Consider the following 20,571-nt stretch of genomic DNA (forward strand, 5'->3'; position numbering starts at 1 on the left):
TGCTAACCTTGCAGTTTGTGCCTGAATCACTAAACATGTCCGTGCCAGCCTGTCAGTCATAAGCATCCATAGAACACAGAACAGCGCAGGAACAGCATTGCAAAGTTGTCAACCACCGAGTGTGAATCCCAGTTCACACGCTACCTGATTTCTTAGATACTTTAAAATAATAAGTGTATAATTTATGACGCACAATTATCCAAAAGACTTGCAGCTGGTCATTTCAGAAACGCCAAATCCATCATTCCATTACATATACAGCAGGGTTGCTGACTGCACGAATCCGAACCACAAACTCCAGGAAATTATGTTTCCAACTTTAAGTGAAATGGGTGTTTTGGACAGTGTGATGAGTTGCGCACTTCTACAATATACCAGAAGTAGACTAGTCTTTATTCACCAAAAAAATACACTCCAATTTTCATTAAAAGAAGCATATAACTCAGAGGCACTCCTCCGGAAATCCTGTAACCCAAAGGTCACTACGACTTGATCAGTTGGGGCGAGTACTGCTCACCAGCATCCCCACTCCACACCCCATTCCAGGTTAATGTAACAACAACAAAAAATGCTCCTCAGTCTCCTGGAGCAAATTTTAACTCGAAACGTGACACTGGAGAAATGTTAAGCCCGGGGCGAGAAAAAAAAATTCTGGAAGTATTTGGTCATCACCGGTTGGCTCGACGGAAAGCAGAGCAACAGAAATACTTGCATTTGTGTAGCGCCTTACACAGTCTCGAAAGGTCGCAAAGCGCTTGACAACTTTTTTTTAGTTGAAGCTGTTGCAATGTTCAAATGGGTTCAGTGGTGGGCGGTTGGAGGATTCGCCGGTCGTCAGACTGATAGAATATCACCGGGGTGCTGAATTAGAACTGAAAGAAGTGACGGATTGTAATTGGTTTGATTGCACTGCTTTGCCTTTACGTCCATCCCTAAACCCAGCCAGTATTCCGCGGCTCATACGGACTTAGAGGCGCTGTCATTTTTCGCCGTGGTTATTGCAGGGAAAGGAGGTCCCAGTTTAAACAGCGTGATCAAATGGATACATTTTATGATCGTAACTTTCATGGTTTAAACCGGTATTGACAAGTGACGTTATTTAGTTCTCACGTTTAGGAACTCGAGCATACATTTTCAGCAGGTAATACATTTTCACCTTTGATGTCTGTTCGCTCATTTTTTCACCACTGTGTGTATGGGTAGATATACTGCAATTAACATATTTTGAATGCAAATTTGCTTCACTTGCCAGCGGGAAATGTACATTTGTAGTTGAACGTGTATTGTCCCATTTCACTGTGGATGAGGACTATTAGCTTTCTTAGTGTAGGTTACGTAGGGAGAAGATTCGTTTTACTTTAGTTTTATTTTACCCACGCTAATGTGATAGAATTCCTTGCATTTATACAGCAGCTTTCACGACCTCCGGGTATTCAAGAGCCTATGTAGCTGATGATGTACTCTGCAATGTTACTGTGTTATTGTTGTAATGTTGGAAATTTTACAATCTGATAATGTCCAGAGAGCGTATTTCGCCCATGTTGGGTGGAGGTTACATATAAAGGTACATGTAATTTTTTTTCTTTATCTGAAAATGAAACATTGGATTTTTAAAGAGGGTAAAAGTTGTGTGTCAACTATGGTTCAGTTTGTGACACTCTTCCTTCGGAGTCAGAACATTATGGGTCTGAGTTCCACAGTATGTTATGAGCGCAGAAGTCATAGAGATGTACAGTTCGGGCATAGACCCTTCGGTTCAACTCGTCCATGCCGACCAGTTATCCTAATCTAATCTAGTCCCATTTGCCAGCACTTGGCCAATATCCCTCCAAACCCTTCCCGTTCATATACCCATCCAGATGCCTTTCTTGCCTGAAATTTTCACTGTCCTCATTTGAGTACACATGACAATAAAGCGAATTCAATTAATTTCGATAAAACGCTTGTGAAGTACGAAGTTGGAGGTGCTGGCTTTTGAATGGGACGTTCAATGTTTTTCTTCTATGGTGAGCGTAAAATGGCACTCTTGTTGAACAGTAGGGGAGTTATCTCGATAGGAGATCATTCAGCCCTGATGAAGGGCTTTTGCCCGAAACATCAATTTTCCTGCTCTTCGGATGGTGCCTGACCTGCTGTGCTTTTCCAGCACCACTCTGATCTAAACCCTAGGAGATCATTCAACTCATCATTCTTGTGCTGGCTCTTTGAAAAGCAGGTTGTACCCTATACCTGTGTTCACCTATTGCTACCTCATCACGCCACCCAAAACCCTCCCCTATCTCCTCCTTTACCTGCAGCTGCCATTACACCCAACCTCAATTCTGAAGAAACTTTCTGAAAGCTTGACCAATATTGGCCAATATTTATCCCTCAATCAACATCACTGAAACAGATTATCTGCTCATTATCATATTGTTTGTGGGGATTTGCTGCGTGTAGCTTGGCTGCATGTCTTTTCTATTTGGTTTTATCCATTAAGTCTTTTAATTATTTCAAATATATACTTTAAATCATCAAAAAAATCTTTATATATATATAATACATAGTCACAAATGCAATTTGGTTCTGTAGAATAATTAGCATATGAAGAAAACAAGCAAACATTGGAGTTTGACTCTCCAAACAAACCAGGCATCTCTCACTTGAACCAAACTATATTTACATGCATTTGAGGCACCAGGAGGGTCCAATAACTGAATGGACCCCCATTTAACTTCAGCAGGAAGACCTCAGACAGTGGTCTTTCCCCACTGCACTTCAGTAACAGCTGACCCACATTTTAGTGCATCCCTCAGGACACAGTCCTAGATCTTGGAATATGCTAGTTGCAACACTCGATCGGGGTCTGGAAGACTGTTTTGGAAGACTAACAAGTTTTGGCAGACAAAAGAGCATCTTTCACTGAGTTGATTGTCCTACAGGCACATTTGATGATTGTTTCAGGATGTGTCCCAGGGAACTTATCCAGAAGTAGTATCACAGACTATCGAATGGCTTTTTGCCCACCACCAAGTCATCTGTGTTGCTCTGATTCCCATGTTACAAGATGACCATATTAAGGTGCACTTCATTGGATTCAAAACATTCTGTCCTGTGTAAATGTATTTTTTTCTCATTTTAGTCAAACTGATCTTAATTTCAAAAGTCAAGAAAGAAAACATACCTTATAATTGATACTGTAAATCATATTTCTTGCCAATATCTGTATAAAGTCCTTTTAACATTACTGATGCAAATCAGTCTTGATCATTTTCCAGAGCATCTCATTCAATCTTCAACATCTTTTAAGATTGTAGAATAAAGGTACTCAGTAGGATAGGAGATCATTCAGCCCTGATGAAGGGCTTTTGCCCGAAACATCAATTTTCCTGCTCTTCGGATGGTGCCTGACCTGCTATGCTTTTCCAGCACCACTCTGATCTAAACCCTAGGAGATCATTCAACTCATCATTCTTGTGCTGGCTCTTTGAAAAGCAGGTTGTACCCTATACCTGTGTTCACCTATTGCTACCTCATCACCCCACCCAAAACCCTCCCCTATCTCCTCCTTTACCTGCAGCTGCCATTACACCCAACCTCAATTCTGAAGAAACCTTCTGAAAGCTTGACTTCTCCACCTCCTGCTGTTGTCTGGCTTACTGTGTTCTTCCAGCCTCTCCTGCTTGTCTGCCTTTGAAAAAGCAGCCTGTTATAGCATGGCTTTCTTGGTTTTCATCTGTAAACTTGTAAGTTCCACATTCTTAAGTACCTGTCCATCCCTTTATTAAAATTACTAATACAACAAGCATCACACCAAAATTTCAGGTAGAGCACTCCCAATCCAACAACTCTCCTGTTATCCTGTTCATAACTTCTCTTGTCTCCTTTTGTGTAATCATCACATCATCCCCTTTGTTTGTGAAAAAGCAAGATATTCATTTAGTGCTTCAGTTCTGAACCCTGTCTTCACCTGGGTCGTGACAAGGCCCAACTTTTCTTCAAGCTAATGACTTATGCTTTATAGATATTGTGGCATTCACTTTATTGTTGCCTGCTAATTTTTTCAGAATATTTCTTTAACTCCGTGTAATATTTTCAATTTGCTGTTATACTTCTCATAATCATCCTGATTATTAACTGAATCTGCTCCTGCCCTTTTTCATAAGGATTCTTTTTTCTGTTTTATTTCATCCTTTGCATTTAGGGTGCACTGAAAAGGTATATGCTTAGTCTGATCCTGAATTGTGTCAACACTCTCTAGGCTGCAATTTCTTTGATTCTAAAAAAATAGTGCTATTCTAAAGTTGAGTACATTATTAGACCAGTATAGAACAAGTTTTCCTCTGCATTCATTTTATACCATGTCTGAACTGGGAGTGGTTGTGTTGACATTAGATGCCAAAGATGAAAAATGACCCTGGCGTCCTTTGAGTACAATGTACAATAGCTTACATAAAGAGAGGATGCCTCTGTAATATGATCTATAATCCTCACTAAATGGTTTTTCATCATGGAAGTATCAACCTTTTGACATGCTATTGAAGCTATTTCAAAGATATTGAAAGATGCATAAAACGGCTGTCTCAGGAGTGCAATTTCTCACACCACTGCCCCCAATTCATTATGTTAATGCTGTAGCAATGCCAGAGGTCAGGGGTGAAAAGGTCTACTGTACACATATGTAACACAGATTGTCATGAGGTTAACCTAAAGGATAAAGGTCTAAATAACTTCACAATAATTAAAACCAGGAGGTTTTTAACTGTATCAAGTTAAGTCAGGAGATAAGGAAACTGTTTAACCCCAGGCTAAGTTTCTGACAACCCCATTTTATCATTAAGCTCATTTCAATCCAATACAATTAAATTTCCCTGTTCCACCCTGTTCATCAAATGCCTTCATCGTTTTGAGCTTCAACTTCCATATTGCTTCCTCAAGCTTCACAAATTACAACACATTTAAAAATTAATAATCTCTTATGGAACTTGTCATCTCTCTGAAAACGTCACTGATTCTCTGTCTCAAACAACTTGACTTCACAATTATTGTTCTTGTATTTTAACTTATTTCATAGAATCCATAATGTGTGCCGCAAGTGCACTAGGACTGAGTCTGTGCTTCCATTAGAACAATTGGGTGTAGGCCCTTGTCAAAACTATTCTGACAAGTTAAATATTAAATTGGCTTGTCACTACATAAATATTGTCAAACCTGTCTGCGTTTCCAGCATCTTGTTTTGTTTGACATTTCAACAGTTAAAAATATGCCTAAGCAATTTATTGCACATGACAGCTCTTTGAGTCATGAGGCATGTTTGTTGCAATGTAACTTACAATTGCAGTGTATGACACCCACATTAATAAATAAGAATTGATACATTTTAAAAAAATAAAATATCTTAATTGTAATTCATTGATTTAAGGATGTTTTGAATGCCCTGAGGACAATGAAATAGGAACAGAAAATGCTGAAGAAACTCAGCAGTTCTAGGAGCATCTATAGAGAGATAATAGATGACAGGGATTGAAAGTGATGGTATTTATTTTGTTGACAAACGGGGAGGAGGAGTAAGTGAAACAGATAGTGAGGGACAAGCGAGGGGATGGGTAAGTATACTTGGTGGCCATATTCTGTCATTTCAGCCACTACCAAACGTATCTCCTCGTACTTCCAATATAAGCCAACACAACCTGGAGAAACAATATTTTCCACTTAGGTACTTTACAGCTCTCAGGACTCATTGTTGATTCCTGAACAGCCTCAGAACATGAACAATACCCTCCATCTGATTCCACCTCCCTGCCCCCCACCACTCACCATGTCTTGCTTGTGTGGATTTGTTCTTAGCAAAATTGACCTAATTTCGACTATCCACAGATAACTTTAACATCTATTTTGCATTGAGTCAGAGAGAGATTTACTGCACAGTAAAATGTCCTTTGGCCCATCATTTCTGTGCTAGTCAAACCACCTAACTATTCTAATCTCATTTTCTAGCACTTGGCCCATAAACATTGTATACTTGGCATTGCAAGTGTACATCTAAGTACATCTCAAATGTTATGAGGGTTTCTGTCTCTACCACCCTTACAAGCAGTTAGTTCCAGATTCCCACCCCCTCTGGGTGAAAAAGTCTTTCCTTAATTCTTTAAACCTTATGCTCCTTCTTTTAAATGTATATCTGGTCATTGATCCTTCCATCAAGAGAAAGCATTTTTTCCTGTTTACCCGATCTATGCCCTCATAACATTAAACATCTCAACCTCATTTCTTCAAAAGAAAGCAGCCCTAGCTTCTCCAACCTCTCTTCATAACTGCAACTCTCCAGGTCAGGCAATATCCTTGTAAATCTCCTCTGCACCCTCTCCAGTCCTATCACATCCCTCCTATAATGTGGAGTCCAGAACTGCATACAATACCTGGGGCCCAACCAACATTTTATGCAGTTCCAGCATAACCTCCCTCCTCTATGCCTTGACTAATAAAGGCAAGTATACCATATGCCTTCTTAACCCCTTTATCCACCTATCCTGATACCTTAAAGGATTGGTGTACATGCAATTCACCATGTATTTCTTTGCCTTGTTTTGCCCTGCTCAAGTGCATTACTTAATATTTGTCTGGATTGAATTCCATTTGCTGATGATTAGCCCATTTGAGCAGTCCATTTATATCCTGTTGTAATTTAAGGCTATCCTCCGCACTATTTACCAACCCACCAATCTTTGTAACATCTGCAAACTTAATGATCAAACTTCTGATATTCAAGTCTAAATCCTTTATGCAATCACAAACAGCAAGGGCTCAAGACTGACACCTGTGGGACCCCACTGGTCTCAGGCTTCTAGTCAGAAAAACAACTCTCAACTATCACCTTCTGCTTTCTGCCACTCAGCCAATTGTGAATCCAATGTGCCAAATTTCCTTGGATCCCATGACCTCTTACTTTTACTAACAGTTTACTATGTGATTTCACTCATTTACCACCATTGGCATTCCTTCTGCTTTTGCCTCAGGGTACTATCACTATTTCTTCCACATATTCCTCTTCCCTCTTGGCCAATAACATACATAGCATCATTTTCTAGCTGCCATCAACTTCGAAGAAGAGTTATGGGAGGGGACACTTGAAATGTTGACTTTGTTTCCATGCCACCAGACCTGCTGAGTTTCTCCACGATTTTCTGTTCCTAATTCAGATCTCCAGCATCTACTAATTTTTCTTTTATCTGAGGATCTTGAAGCCCTATGTGAACAATTTCTTTTGAAATCAATTCTTGGCAAGGAGTCACTCAAAATTAATGAGATGCAAAAGACAAATGAAAATCAATGACCCACTCAGGAGAAAATAAACATACTAACTGAATACAATTCTAAATCTGATGGATACACGCTGCATGAAACGCCTATCCCATAACAAAGGTAATGGACATGATGTGGCGATGCTGGAGTTGGACAGGGGTGGACAAGGTCAAACATTAAACTACACAAGGTTATAATCCAACAGGTTTATTTGAAACTGCAAGATTTTGGAGCTCCGCTCCTTCAAATTCAAATAAACCTGTTGGACTATAACCTGAAGTAATCGAGTCATAGAAACGTACAACGCGGAAATACACCCTTCGGTTCAATTCGTCCATGCCGACCAGATATCCTAAATTAATCTAGTCCCAAGTATGTGGTGAATTTAGATTGCACAACCTAAAGCAGGCATATTTGACGTGCAATTTAACAGACGATATTTTCAAAACCAGCACTGCAGAAATGTGTATTTTTAAAATAAAACTGCAGTAGAATAGGTTAATCGTGGCTTTGAAGTGTTTTCCTGTTTGGGGAAGGGCAGGACAGCTTTAAGGGGCAGCGTTGAGGGGGAGTGGGAGAAGGATGACCATGTTGGCAGGCGGCTCGGGAGCGTCCCCTGTTGTCCCGATGCGCTGCTGCCTCTATTTATTTAGAATGCGAGCCGGGGTCTGAGGGATTTCAATGAGCCGAGAGACTAGGCTTTGGAGGAGGGGAAATCGGGCTGCAGGCGGCTGCCGGCTGTCGGTCTCTGTTCTGCCTTGTTCCTTCCCCCGTCACTGTGTGTGTATGCGGCCAGTTTGTGCTGAAAATCCGGGGCTGGGCTTGGAAGCCGCACTCTGTGTATTTGAGAGACTATTATTGATTGAGGGAGACCTCGGAGCAGCGGCGTCTGATCAGAAAGCCCAGGCGCGAATACCAGGGCAGAGGGATTTGTGATGAACCGGGCACTCACCATTGATAGAGGTCTCTTTGCAGTTCCCCCCACCCCCGTGTGTTTTGTTTTTTTTTTCCTCTCCTCTCTGTCAAATTATTTTTCTTCTCCTGTTGTAGTCTCTCCTGTATTGGGTTCCTGTGCATGAAAAAAAAAATGTAAATGCAAAATATTGTATGTATGCAACGCTGCCACTCTGGTGTAAAAGGTACACCATTGATTTTTTTCAGGTTTGTTAACCTACGGGAGGCACACGGTGTAGATTTCACTTCCGCACTTGTTCCATTTTCAAGATGCAGACTTGGCTGAAAGGCAAGCGGGTCGGATACTGGTTGAGCGAGAAGAAGATCAAGAAGCTGAATTTCCAGGCCTTCGCGGACCTTTGCAGGTAAAGCCGAGAACACCCCCTCCATGGTTTGAGAAATTAATCGATTGCGTCTGGACTTGGGGAAAGGCAGCAGGAAATAACGCTGATCATGTAAGCAGCAGCCCATGTGCAGTCCGCTTCACGGCCACCAGCTTCAAGGAGGCAGAGGCAGAGGGAGAGAAAGCCAGAAATAACCAGTAATCTGCTGCTGTTGCACAGTCACCATCACTCTCACGTTAGCGGGTTAAAGGGAGGGAGGTGTTAATTTCCCCTCATTGTATAAAACAATAAGATGCTTTCTTCAAGATTTAAATCTTTCATTGGTAGAATAGTTTGTGTCATATCCAAACCCCCAAACACCAGCCTTTCTGGTCGTTTGCAAAGTATTGCAAATGCACTGTACTGAAATAGGAAGGGTGTTTTTTTTTAATGAAAGTTTAGGATGAAGAACATGGTTCTGGATCTCGGGCTGTAGGAGTTATGGAGTTGTGAACCGTTTCCTTGGTATAGATTACAGCAGACACGACAGTCAAGTGATCTTTTCTAGACTGTGTTAAAGTTGCTACTGGCAGGGAAATTGAGGATGCTGCAGCCAGGATCTCCATGTTGGTTCAAGTATGTACTTCAGCTGTCTTGGAGGTGAACTCTGAAGTGATTGTTTATGAAGTTAATGTTACTGTTTTGCTGGCTACACTGTTGAAGGGATATACTGCTGCAAAGTGATCTCCCCTATTTAACCTGTTGTGGTTATCAATAGAATGCTGCCGTTTATTGCGTGGGGAAGTGAGGGCTGAAGGGACTTTAGAGGCTAAGCGCTGGCAAGAGATTTCTCTTTTTGAAGGAGAAATTAGAGCCAGTCAATATATTTAAAAATGAGGGATCTCTCATTTATGACACACAACTTCACTGAGTCATTAATCCTTGGTATCCTCTTCCTCCAAAAGCAGCGAAGGCGGGGACATTGAGTATATTCAAAGCTGAGTCCAGTGTTTTTAATCAACAGGTGGGACCAGAATTTCAGAACCTAGAAGGAAAGAGCAGTTAAGGTCCCAACAGACCTGCCTTATTGAATAGCTGAGCAGTTTGATGGACTTAATGGCCTAATCTTGTTCCTGTTAATGATCTCCAAATGATTGAGTGGAAATATAGTGATAATCAGAATTGTATCACCTCTCATTCTTCTAGCCTCCAATAAGTACAGGCCCAAACCGCTCAACCTTTTACCCCAAAATCATACTGAACCTTCTCTGAACTGCGACCAGTGCAAGTATGTCTCTCCTTAATTAAGGAGACCAAAACTGTACACCATACTTCGGGCATAGTCTCATCAATGCCCTATTGAGCTAGGGCAAGACTTGCCCACTTTTATAATCAATCCCCTTAAAGGATTAAATGAATAAAGCAGTAAAGGACACCATTCTACTTGCCTTCCTAAATTCTATATTTCAACTATGATTCATGTACAGGGACACCCTGTATTATATTATGCTACAATACTGTTTTTTGTTTACTATTCATGCTAAAGTGGATCATCACACAATTCCAACATTTTCCTCCATTTGACAAACCTTTGCTCACTTAACCTATTTACATTCCTTCACAGATATTTTGTTTCCGCCTCACTGCTTGCTTTCCTACCTATCTTTGTCTGATTAGCAACTCTGCCTATAGTTTAATTTATTATTTCATCGAAGTCATTCGTATAGATACAACATTGAAGCTCCAGCACTGAGATCTGTTACTTAAAGTTTGCCGACCTGAAAATTGCCTTTCCCGCCCATCTCTCCTTTCTAGTTGACCATTCATGTATCCGTGCTTATGTATCACTGCCATGTACACTTATTGTTATGCTGTAATCTTTTATATGGAATTGTATCCAATGCCAGAGATTAACCCAAATCCATCTGCTAGTTGCATCCTCACAGAATTCTTAATTAATTTATCCAATGAAGTTTCATTTACAAAAACACCTTATTGACTCTGCCTGGTTTGCTTATGATTTCCTAAGTGTCTGGCTACTACTTCCAAATTAATGGATTTCTTCACTTTCGCCAGTGACAACAATAAGACTTCCCGTCCTCTTTCCTTTCTGATTAATTGTATTATATTGATGGCTTTTCTTTCTGTTGGGAGACTTTAAGAATCTTGGGAATTTTGGGAAATTCCAACCAATGAATTCACAATCTTGGCTGACATTTCCCTTTAAGGGTGTAGGATGGAGGCCATCGGGTTCCAAACACATGTCAGCCTTGAGTCCCATTAGATTTCCTAGTACATTTTCTCCAGTGATTGTGAATGTTCTAACTTTCTCCCTCCCTATTGGCACTGCTATATTACTCTTCTAGGGACACTTTCTGTATCTTCTGAGTTTGAATTTTGATTGTTGTCACATGTACTGTAATGCAGTGAAAAGTGTTGTTATGCATGCTATACAGACAGATTCTACACACAAAGTGGATCAGGGTCGCAGAACCGAGTACAGTGTTACAGCCACTGAGAAGGTGCAGAGAGAGAGATCAAAATTAATAAGAGATGTCCATTCAAAAGTCTAATAACTATGGGGAAGATGCTGTTCTTGAATCTGTTGTGAGTGTATAAGGAGTATAGTAGGGTTCTGAGCCCTGTCGTCTTGTAGGGCACTGGTGTCGTGCATTATGATGGAGGAGGTTTGTTCCCTATTCTTACTGGTTGCAGTCAATGGGTCAGGAAGTCCATGATCCAGTTACAGAGAAGGGAGCTGACATCTAGGTCTCTGAGTTTAGAGTTTGTTTGGAATTATGTAGGAGTGTAAGTTTCTACCTTCTGTTGTGAAGACACATTCAAAATATTTGTTCAAACCTCTGCCATTCCCTTTTTTCCCATTTTTAATTCCACATTGTCACCATTTAAGGAACAAATACACACTTTATTTTTGTATTGCTTTTACTGTCTGCTTCTTTATATTTCTTGCTAGTATTTGTTCTATTGCAATTTTTCCACCTTTTTAAATTATCCTTTTAAAGTCTCTAAACTCCTCCCAATATTCTGGGATCTACTAACCTTTCTTTCAACTTGATATCATCTTTGCATACCTTCAATGCAATGTTCTATCCTTCTGATAGCAACTTCCTTATGCAATAAGAAGAGACGGGAAATATATCCTTAAATACTTGCTCTGCTTCTCTATTGTGCTAATCCATTTTTTTTCAATCCATTTTGGACAACTTTGTCTTGATTTCTTTACTTTACATTTAAGACAGCAGTCATGGATCCATATTTCTCACTAGCAAACTGAGTGCAAAATTCAGCGTGTCGTGATCAGTCTTGGGTGGAAGATCCTTTAGGGTGAGGTAACTAACCAATACTTTCTTATTAGATATTACTGAGTTGACAATAACCTGTTCACTGGTTAGTTCTAAATAGAATTGTCCTCAAAATATTTCATGAACTCATCCTGCATACTACTTGCAATATGATTCATCCAATCTGTATGAAGATTTTTAATGTCTGAATACTGCAATGCCTTTCTTGCAAGCTCCTGTTATTTCTTGATTCATACTTTATACTACAGAGTAGCTCAGGGGGACTATTCCTACCATTGACTTTGTTTTTTCTTACCTCCGCCCAAATTGATCTTGCAGTTTGATCATCTGGGTCAAGATCATTTCTCACTAGTTGTAATGATCTCATCCATTATTAACAGTGCCATCTCACCACCTTTTATATCTTGTCTTTTTGAAATGTCAAATACGCTTGAACATTTAAGTTCAAGTTGTGGTCATTTTGCAAATGTATATGGTTCTGGAATGGCAATCACATCACATTTCTTTGTATCTGTGCTATGAATTCATCCTCTTGATTATGAATGTGGTGTGTATTCAGATGAGGACAAGCATAGGCCATTCAATTCTTTGAATCAACTTATGCTGTTTAGTGAGATTCTGGATGTCCAGTGACCTCAATACTATTTTCCTGCACTATTCCTGAATCCCTTGTTTTTAAAGTGTGGCGATCTGTAGATTTCAGTCTTCAATAATTGAGACTTCACAGCCCTCTTGGGCAGAATGGTGAAATGCCTTCGCATCTCAGCCTAATGGCATATCCCCTTATTCTGAAACTGTCCTTTCATTCCAGTCAGAGAAAATATCCTTTCTGTATCTACCCTGTCAGTCCTTGTAAGAATTTTGAATGAGATCATTTTTCTAAACTCCAAAGAATATAGGCTGAGTGTATGTAATCTTTTCTCCTAAATTAATCCCTCTATTCAAGGAATTTGGTTGGTCAACATTTATTGCACTCCTTCGAGATCCTTCCTTTTGTTTGTATTTTACCTTTTTTTCTTTTCTCTGGCTTCATTTGATGGACCACTGTTACATTTGAATGCATTGTTCCTTCTGGTCATTATTGGCTACATCATTGTCTTGCCTTGTCCTTTGTCATAGATTTCCTAACCTCCTCTCACATGAACTCCTGCCATCTCCACCCCCATAAATCCCCAAGTTAGTTAGCGTAATACCTTCTAGAGCCATAGTGATGTGATTTATTAGGTCAATGGTCCTAGCAGGGTTTGGATGTAGACTTCCCATGGTGCACTCTGTCTTTCCTCATTATTTATTCACTAATGTCCTTCAGGGAGTGAAACTGCCATGTTTTCCTGGTCTGGCCGACATGTGATTCCAGATTCACAGCAATGTGGTTGATTGCTCATCCTTAATTGCACAATGAATGCTGGTCCAGCTAGCAACACTCACATCCCATGAATGAATAATTCTTTGGTGCTAGTGCCCTATGAGTCAAAACCCATTCCCTTGCACTGATCTCTGAGCCACTACAGTTGGTTCTGCAATAACGTGTATTTCTTCAATGCGAATTGGCTATAACGCGATTGAAGAATTTAGACTGTTATTTGTAGAACGTGAACTTTCCTTACCTGTATTGGCTACATCTTGATTTCAGTCCCATTGGTTTAAATGGTGCTGCTATTGCATGATTTTTTTAAAACGTGGGTTTGCACGGAAATTGAGCTATCGCTTAATATCAGAAAACAGACTGTATTCAGTTATCTATTGTAAGGGATTGTTACCTTTAGTGCTTCTGTTTTCTAACATAATGCCAAGCTGCTCCTGCTCCCTCAACAGAATCTCTTTCTTAGTCCCATAGTCCCACTTATCTGGAGTGCTGTTATATTATTTACTTAGTATAATACTTAGGATAACAAAGATGATTCTAGATAGAAGCGAAAGTAACAGGGCAGTTGTTATGGGGACTTTAACTTTCCAAATATTGACTGGGAATCTATAGTCTGAGTACTTTAGATGGGTGAATTTTTGTCCAACACGTGCGGGAGGGTTTCCAGACACAGTATGTGGACAGGCCAACAACGGGTAAGGCTACATTGGATTTGGTACTGGGTAATGAACCCTACCAGGTGGTAGATTTGGAGGGAGGTGAGCACTTCGGTGATAGTGACCACAATTCAGTTATGTTTAATTTAACAATGGAAAGAGATAGGTATATACTGCAGAACAAGAGTTATAGCTGGGGGAAAGCCAATTATGATGCAAATCGGCAAGTTTTACAATGCATAGGATGAGGAGGAAATTACAGGGATGGGCACAAATGAAATGTGGAGCTTATTCAAGGAACAACTACTGCGTATCCTTGATCAATATGTACCTGTCAGGCAAGGAGTAACTGGTCAAGCATGGGAGCTGTGGTTTACTAAAGAAGTTGAATCTCTTGTCAAAAGGAAGAAGAAGGCTTATGTAAGGATCAGAAGTGAAGGCTACGTTAGGGTGCTTGAAAGTTACAAGTTAGCCAGGAAAGACCTAAAGTGAGAGCTAAGAAGAGCCTGGAGGGGACATGAGAAGTTGTTGGCAGATAAGATCGAGGGAAAACCCTAAAGCCTTCTACAGGTATATCCGGAATAAAAGAATGACTAGAGTAAGATTAGGGCCAATCAAGGACAGTAGTGGGAAGTCGTGCATGGAATCAGTGGTGATAGGTGAAGCACTAAATGAATATTTTTCATCAGTATTCACACTGGGAGAAAGACAATGTTGTCAAGGAGAATACTGAGATATAAGCTGCTAGACTAGCCAGGATTGAGGTTCACAAGGAAGAGGTGTTAGCAATTCTGGAAAGTGTGAAAATAGATAAATCCCCTGGGCTGGATGGGATTTATCCTAGGATTGTCCGGTAAGCCAGGGAGGAAATTGCAGAGCCTTTGGCTTTGACCTTTATGTTGTCATTGTCCACAGGAATAGTGCCAGAAGACTGGAGGATAGGAAATCTTGTCCCTTTGTTCAAGAAGGGGAGTAGAGTCAACCCTGGTAATTATAGATCTGAGCCGTACTTCAGTTGTGGGTAAAGTGCTGGAAAGAGATAGGATTTATAATCATCTAGAAAGGAATAAGTTGACTAGGGATAGTCAACACCATTTTGTGAGGGGTAGGTTGTGTCTCACAAACCTTATTGAGTTCTTTGAGAAGGTGACCCAACAGGTAGATGAGGGTAAAGCGGTTGATGTGATGTATATGGATTTCAGTCAGGAGTTTTGATAAAGATCCCTATGGTAGGCTATTGCAGAAAGTATGGAGGCATGGGATTGAGGGTGATTTAGCAGTTTGGATCAGAAGTTGGCGAGCTGAAAGAAGACAGAGGGTGGTGATTGATGGAAAATGTTCATCCTGGAGTTCAGCTATTGGTGTATACTGCAAGAATCTGTTTTGGGTCCACTGCTGTTTTTCACTTTTATGAATGACCTGAATGAGGGCATAGAAGGATGGGTTAGTAAAGTTGTGGATGACACTCCGGTCGGTGGAGTTGTGGTAGTGCTGAAAGATGTTGCAGGTTACAGAGGGACATAGGTAAGCTGCAGAGCCTGGGTTGAGAGGTGGCAAATAGAGTTTAATGTGGAAGAGTATGAGGTAATTCACTTTGTAAGGAGCAAAAGGAATGCAGATTACTGGGCTCATGGTAAGATTCTTGGTAGTGTAGATGCGCAGAGAGATCGCTGTCTACGTACATAGATCCCTCAAAGTTGCCAACCAGGTTGATAAGATTGTTAAGAAGGCATACGGTGTGTTGGCTTTTATTGGTGGAGGGATTGAGTTTTGGAATCACAAGGTCATGTTGCAGCTGTACAAAAGTGTGGCCGCACTTGGAGTATAATGTACAATTCTGGTCACCACATAATAGGAAGAAAGTGGAAGCTTTGCAAAGGGTTCTGCGGAGATTTACTATGATGTTGCTTGGTATAGAAGGAAGGTCTTCTGAGGAAAGGCTGAGGGACTCAAGGCTGATTTAATCAGAAAGAAGAAGGTTAAGAGGTGACTTAATTGAGACATTTAAGATAATCACAAGATTAGATAGGGTGAACAGTGAGAGCCTTTTTCATCAGATAGTGATAGTCACACAAGGGGGCATTGCTTTAAATTGAGGGGTGATAGATATAGAACAGATGTTGGAGGTAGTTTCTTTACTCAGAGTAGTAAGGGTGTGGAACACCCTGCCTGCAGCAGTAGTAGACTCTCCAACTTTAAGGGCATTTAAATGGTCATTGGACAGACATATGGATGAGAATGGAATAGTGTAGGTTAGATGGGCTTCAAATGGATTTCACATTCAGCACAACATCGAGGGCCAAAGGGCTTGTGCCACGCTGTTACGTTCTATCATTGCATTAAAGCATAGGAACTAGATGGGATCAGCACATGACCTCTGGAGCAGATCTGTAATATAATGCCTAGTCTGATGTTGAAAAGCTTTGTCCATTTATGGGGCCAGTACTCGATCCTAATTTTGCGTAAGCTCCTGAGAGTCCATGAAATCAGAAAAAAAAAGTCTCCAAGGTGCTTCGTTGGAAGCATTTTCAATCCCAGAAAGTGTTCTCATCTTTGTAATTCATTAAATTGTGTGATTCAAAGTAGAAGCTAGTTTGTCAAGTCAGAGTTTTTTTATTTAAAGACTCATCGAGTCCTACAGCATGGAGGGAAGCCCTTTGGCCCAAACTGGTCCATGCCGACCAAAATGTTCATCCATGCTAACCCTGCTTCTCTGCACCTGGCCCATATCCTTCTAAGCCATTCCTATCCATGTATTTGTTCAAATGCCTTTTCAATGTTATTAATGTCCCTGCCTCAACCATGTCTACTGGCAGCTCATTCTGTATGTGTACCACCCTCTGTGTTTAAAACAAACATTGCTCCTCAGGTTTCCTTTTTATTTTTTTCCCCATCTAACCTTAAACTGATGCCTTCTAGTCCTCAATTTTCCAACCCTGGGAAAAAGATTAAGTGCATTTATCCTAAGCATGCCTCTCATAATCTTATATACTTCAATAAGATCCCCCCTCAGTTTCCTAAATTAAAAAGAAAATGTCCTAGCTTGTCCAGACAACTCAGACCCTTGAGTCCTGGCAACATCCTTGTAAATTTCTTCTGCATTACTTCTAGTTTAATAACATCCTTCCTGAAGCAAGATGACCAAAACTGAACACAATACTCAAGTGTGGCCTCCCCAACATCCTGTACAACTGCAACATAACTTCCCAACATGTACACTCAGTGCCCAAACTGATGAAGGCCAGTGTGCCAAAAGCCTCCTTCGCTGCCCTGTCTACCTCTGACTCCAATTTCTGAGAACTATACACCTGAATTCCAAGGTCCCTCTGTTTCACTACATTCTTTAAGGTCCTACCATTCACTATGAAGCTCCTACCTTGATTTGACTTTCCAACATGCAAGACCTCACACTTATCTATATTAAACTCCATTTGTCATTTCTTGGCCCACTTTCCACAATTGGTCAAAGTCCAGCAATTATTGATAATCTTTCTCACTGTCCACGATACTTCCTATCTTAGTCTCATCTGCAAAGTTATTAATCATGCCTTGTACCTTCTTATCCAAGTCATTGGTATAGATAACAAACAGCAATGGGCCCAGCACCGATCCTGAGGCACTCCAGTAGTCACAGGCCTCTAGTCCAACAAGCATCCTTCCACTATTGCCCTCTGCTTCCTACCATCAAGCCAATTGTGTATTCAATTTGCCACCTCTCCTTGGATTCCATGTGATCTAACATTCATAATAGCCTACCTTGTGGAACCATCTCCAAAGGCCTTCCTGAAATCCATATAGACTATTACTACCACCTTGCCCTCGTCAACCTTCCCGGTCATTTCATCAAAGAGCTCTAACAAATTTGTGAGGCATGATCTCCCATGCACAAAGCCATGCTGACTATCTCTAATCAAACCCTAACATTCCAAATGCATGGATATCTTATCTCTCAGAATCTTCTCGATTAACTTACCTACCAAAAATGTTAGGCCTACTGATCTATAGTTTCCAGGTTTTTCTTTGCAGTCCTTCTTGAATAATGGCACAACATTCGCTACCCTCCAGTCTTCCAGGACCACCTCATGGTTAATGATGATGGAAAAATATCAAGCCAGGGTCCCCCCAATTTTTTCCTCTAGCCTCTTGCAGTGTTAGGTGTAGCTGTTGTTTTCTTTGCTTCCAGTGTGATGGGCCAAGTTTTAAACCTGGAGGTATAATGTAATTTTTCTCCTAGATATTTTTGAAAGACAGTGCTAGTGTAGTTGGGTACTTTTCAATAGAGTGTCACTTAAATGAATACTAATTAGGTGTTGTATTTGGGGAGGGGGGCGGGTGTTGGTGGTGATGGTTCAATCCACAGAACCCACCTGAAACATTGTCATTTGGGTAGTCTCCTACCTCAGTTATGGTGGAAATCACTGAACTAAGCCCTGGGTGCTGTAAAGAATGTTTTGTTATTGCCATAATGATTGCCATTCTTTTTTAAAACCCATTGCAAACAATAATTAGGCCCACTGTAGCCTACATTTTGAGCAGGTTGTGAAATATGAACAAAATTTCTTATGATGGAGAGCAAGCTAATATATAACATTTTGAACAAGAGCTTACCAGGGCCTGGGAAAATTTTTCAGCAGGGGGCCCCTTAACCTTAAGAAAATGTTGAATGAATATTCATGTCAGCAGTTAAATCTGCCAGAATTTACTCTGGACAGCTAGTAATCCATTAGTAGTGCAGATTCGCAACTGATCCATTAAATGAGCAAGACTAGATGTTTTTGTGAAATGCATTGTTTGAAGCTTGTCAAACTATGGATTGGATGTTGCTGGATATAAATGTTTCTGAGCCAATGGGGAATAAAAATTCCACTGAATAATCAGTTTGGAATCTCACTTGAAAGTCTTTCAGGAAAGAAACCAAGATTTAGTGAATTTGGATGGGTTAGTGTAAAAGGAGAATCAATTTTGGATAACGTTTTTTGCCCCTGGTTTCATGATGCCACCATTTTAAAAATTCTCTTTTTTTTTGCTTTCATATCCCTCCATGACCTTGCAAACATCCCCCACCCCTCTCTCGCCACCCCCAATATCTCTACAAGGGCTTATAGCCTTGCAATTGTTCAAATCTCTATACTCTACTTTTTGTTTCTTGTGCATCCCTGGTACTCATTGCTCAACAGCTTGTGCCTTCACCTGACATGGCCTCCAGCTCTGAAATTCGCCTTCATAAACCTTTCCTCAATTTCTTCCATTGAGGCAACCCTTAAGTTTATGGATTTCAGTGAGGCTTTGGCTAACAGTGCTAAATGCCTGGCTTGGTTTGCTATTGTGTTTTATAATGTTTCTGGGGTGCACTTTGGGGGTGTTATGACATTTAAATGTGCTATATGATTGCAGATTATTGTTGTCCATTATCTAATGAATTGGAGTGGAAGTATTTTTCACTCTGGCAGCTGGCAGCTGGCTAAGCGTATTTGCTTTTGTGTAACATGTGAATCAGGGATTGACATAACCCAAATATGAATGTAGCATCCATAAGGTGATATCAACCATATCTCATGTCATTTGCCTTTGAGCTAGATGTGTTGGGCGAAAAAACTTTGTCCCGTGTTTAGTAGAATCCTGAAGTTGCCCTTTGCTATTATAGTAGATTGAATGAGGTTTGGCATAATGTTGATTGTCCAAAATCTTTTATCCCAAACTCAGTGTTCAAAATGCTGAAAATAAATAATCTGTAGAACAAAGTCCCATATATTAAATTAAAACAAAGACTGGAATTGCCTCGGAGTGTGCAGATTTTTGTTGGCTGTGTATCATCATTTAAAATAGACAGTATTTAGGGTATTGTAAAGTTCTAAGATGTTGTGCTGCACAGTAATTCACTTGCATGTAGATTTGTACATCAGTTGACACTGTGCTATACAATGTTATAAATGTGGAATAGAATTTGTTTAATGTACGTTACATATAAATGTCTTAAATGGCTTTTTGGTTGAACTTACTAGCTCAGTTGTACCTAGTTTTGTAGTAAGTATTATGACTTCTTATGGAACCTTTAAGAGAAAGGCCAAAAAGGTTGTATAAAATCCTCCGGGTAATCACTACCTTTATATGGGGATCCTCACCATATTTGGAAGTGACAAAACTGCAAAAGTAGGTTGTAATTGAAGGTTAAAAGCAAATTACTGCGGATGCTGGAATCTGAAACCAAAAGAGAAAATGCTGGAAAATCTCAGCAGGTCTGGCAGCATCTGTAAGGAGAGAAAAGAGCTGACGTTTTGAGTCTAACTGACCCTTTGTCAAAGCTAGCATTTTTCCAGCATTTTCACTTTTGGTTTGTAATTGAAGGTTGTCATGGGAAACAAATTAGCACTTGTTGTATTTTATTACTTTTTAGTTAGGGGTCAAAAGGTCTGAGGCATTGATAAGCCACCACTGGAAGTTCTATATAAAAAGTATGGATTGTTGTGTTGGAACTCTACTTGCATCCCCAGCATTGCTGTTTCCTGGTTTTTTTTGCAACTCTATTTGCTTCTCAATGTGTCAATTCAAACATAATTATAACAACATATACTGGAGTAGGAAATATGACTGTGAACAGTGAGCATGAGCAGGCTATTAAACCAATCCTGCTTTCTTTCAACAAAGACCAATAGGTATTGCTCATAAGT

The 20,571-nt window shown here is 40.3% G+C and overlaps 1 protein-coding gene across 4 annotated transcripts in view; it reads left to right on the forward strand.

The window, feature by feature from the left end:
* The first annotated feature begins 308 nt into the window (after positions 1-308).
* itpk1a (inositol-tetrakisphosphate 1-kinase a) overlaps positions 309-20,571 on the forward strand; it is a 232,664-nt gene continuing 212,401 nt past the window's right edge. Inside the window, exons 1-2 of one of the 4 annotated variants that reach the window (XM_087989685.1) lie at positions 309-1,141; positions 8,506-8,600. In XM_087989685.1, the coding sequence (XP_087845811.1) occupies positions 8,506-8,600 (95 nt within the window). In that variant the 5' untranslated portion in view covers positions 309-1,141. Of the gene's footprint in view, positions 1,142-7,899; positions 8,245-8,442; positions 8,601-20,571 lie in introns of those variants that run through there. The other 3 variants (XM_043697201.2, XM_043697200.2, XM_087989686.1) reach the window with 3 other exon arrangements.

The sequence above is a fragment of the Chiloscyllium plagiosum genome, unplaced genomic scaffold (assembly GCF_037043375.1).
Source record: "Chiloscyllium plagiosum isolate Xiang-an unplaced genomic scaffold, Cpla_swu_hap1 HiC_scaffold_8, whole genome shotgun sequence".
In the NCBI taxonomy this organism is placed as follows: domain Eukaryota; kingdom Metazoa; phylum Chordata; class Chondrichthyes; order Orectolobiformes; family Hemiscylliidae; genus Chiloscyllium; species Chiloscyllium plagiosum.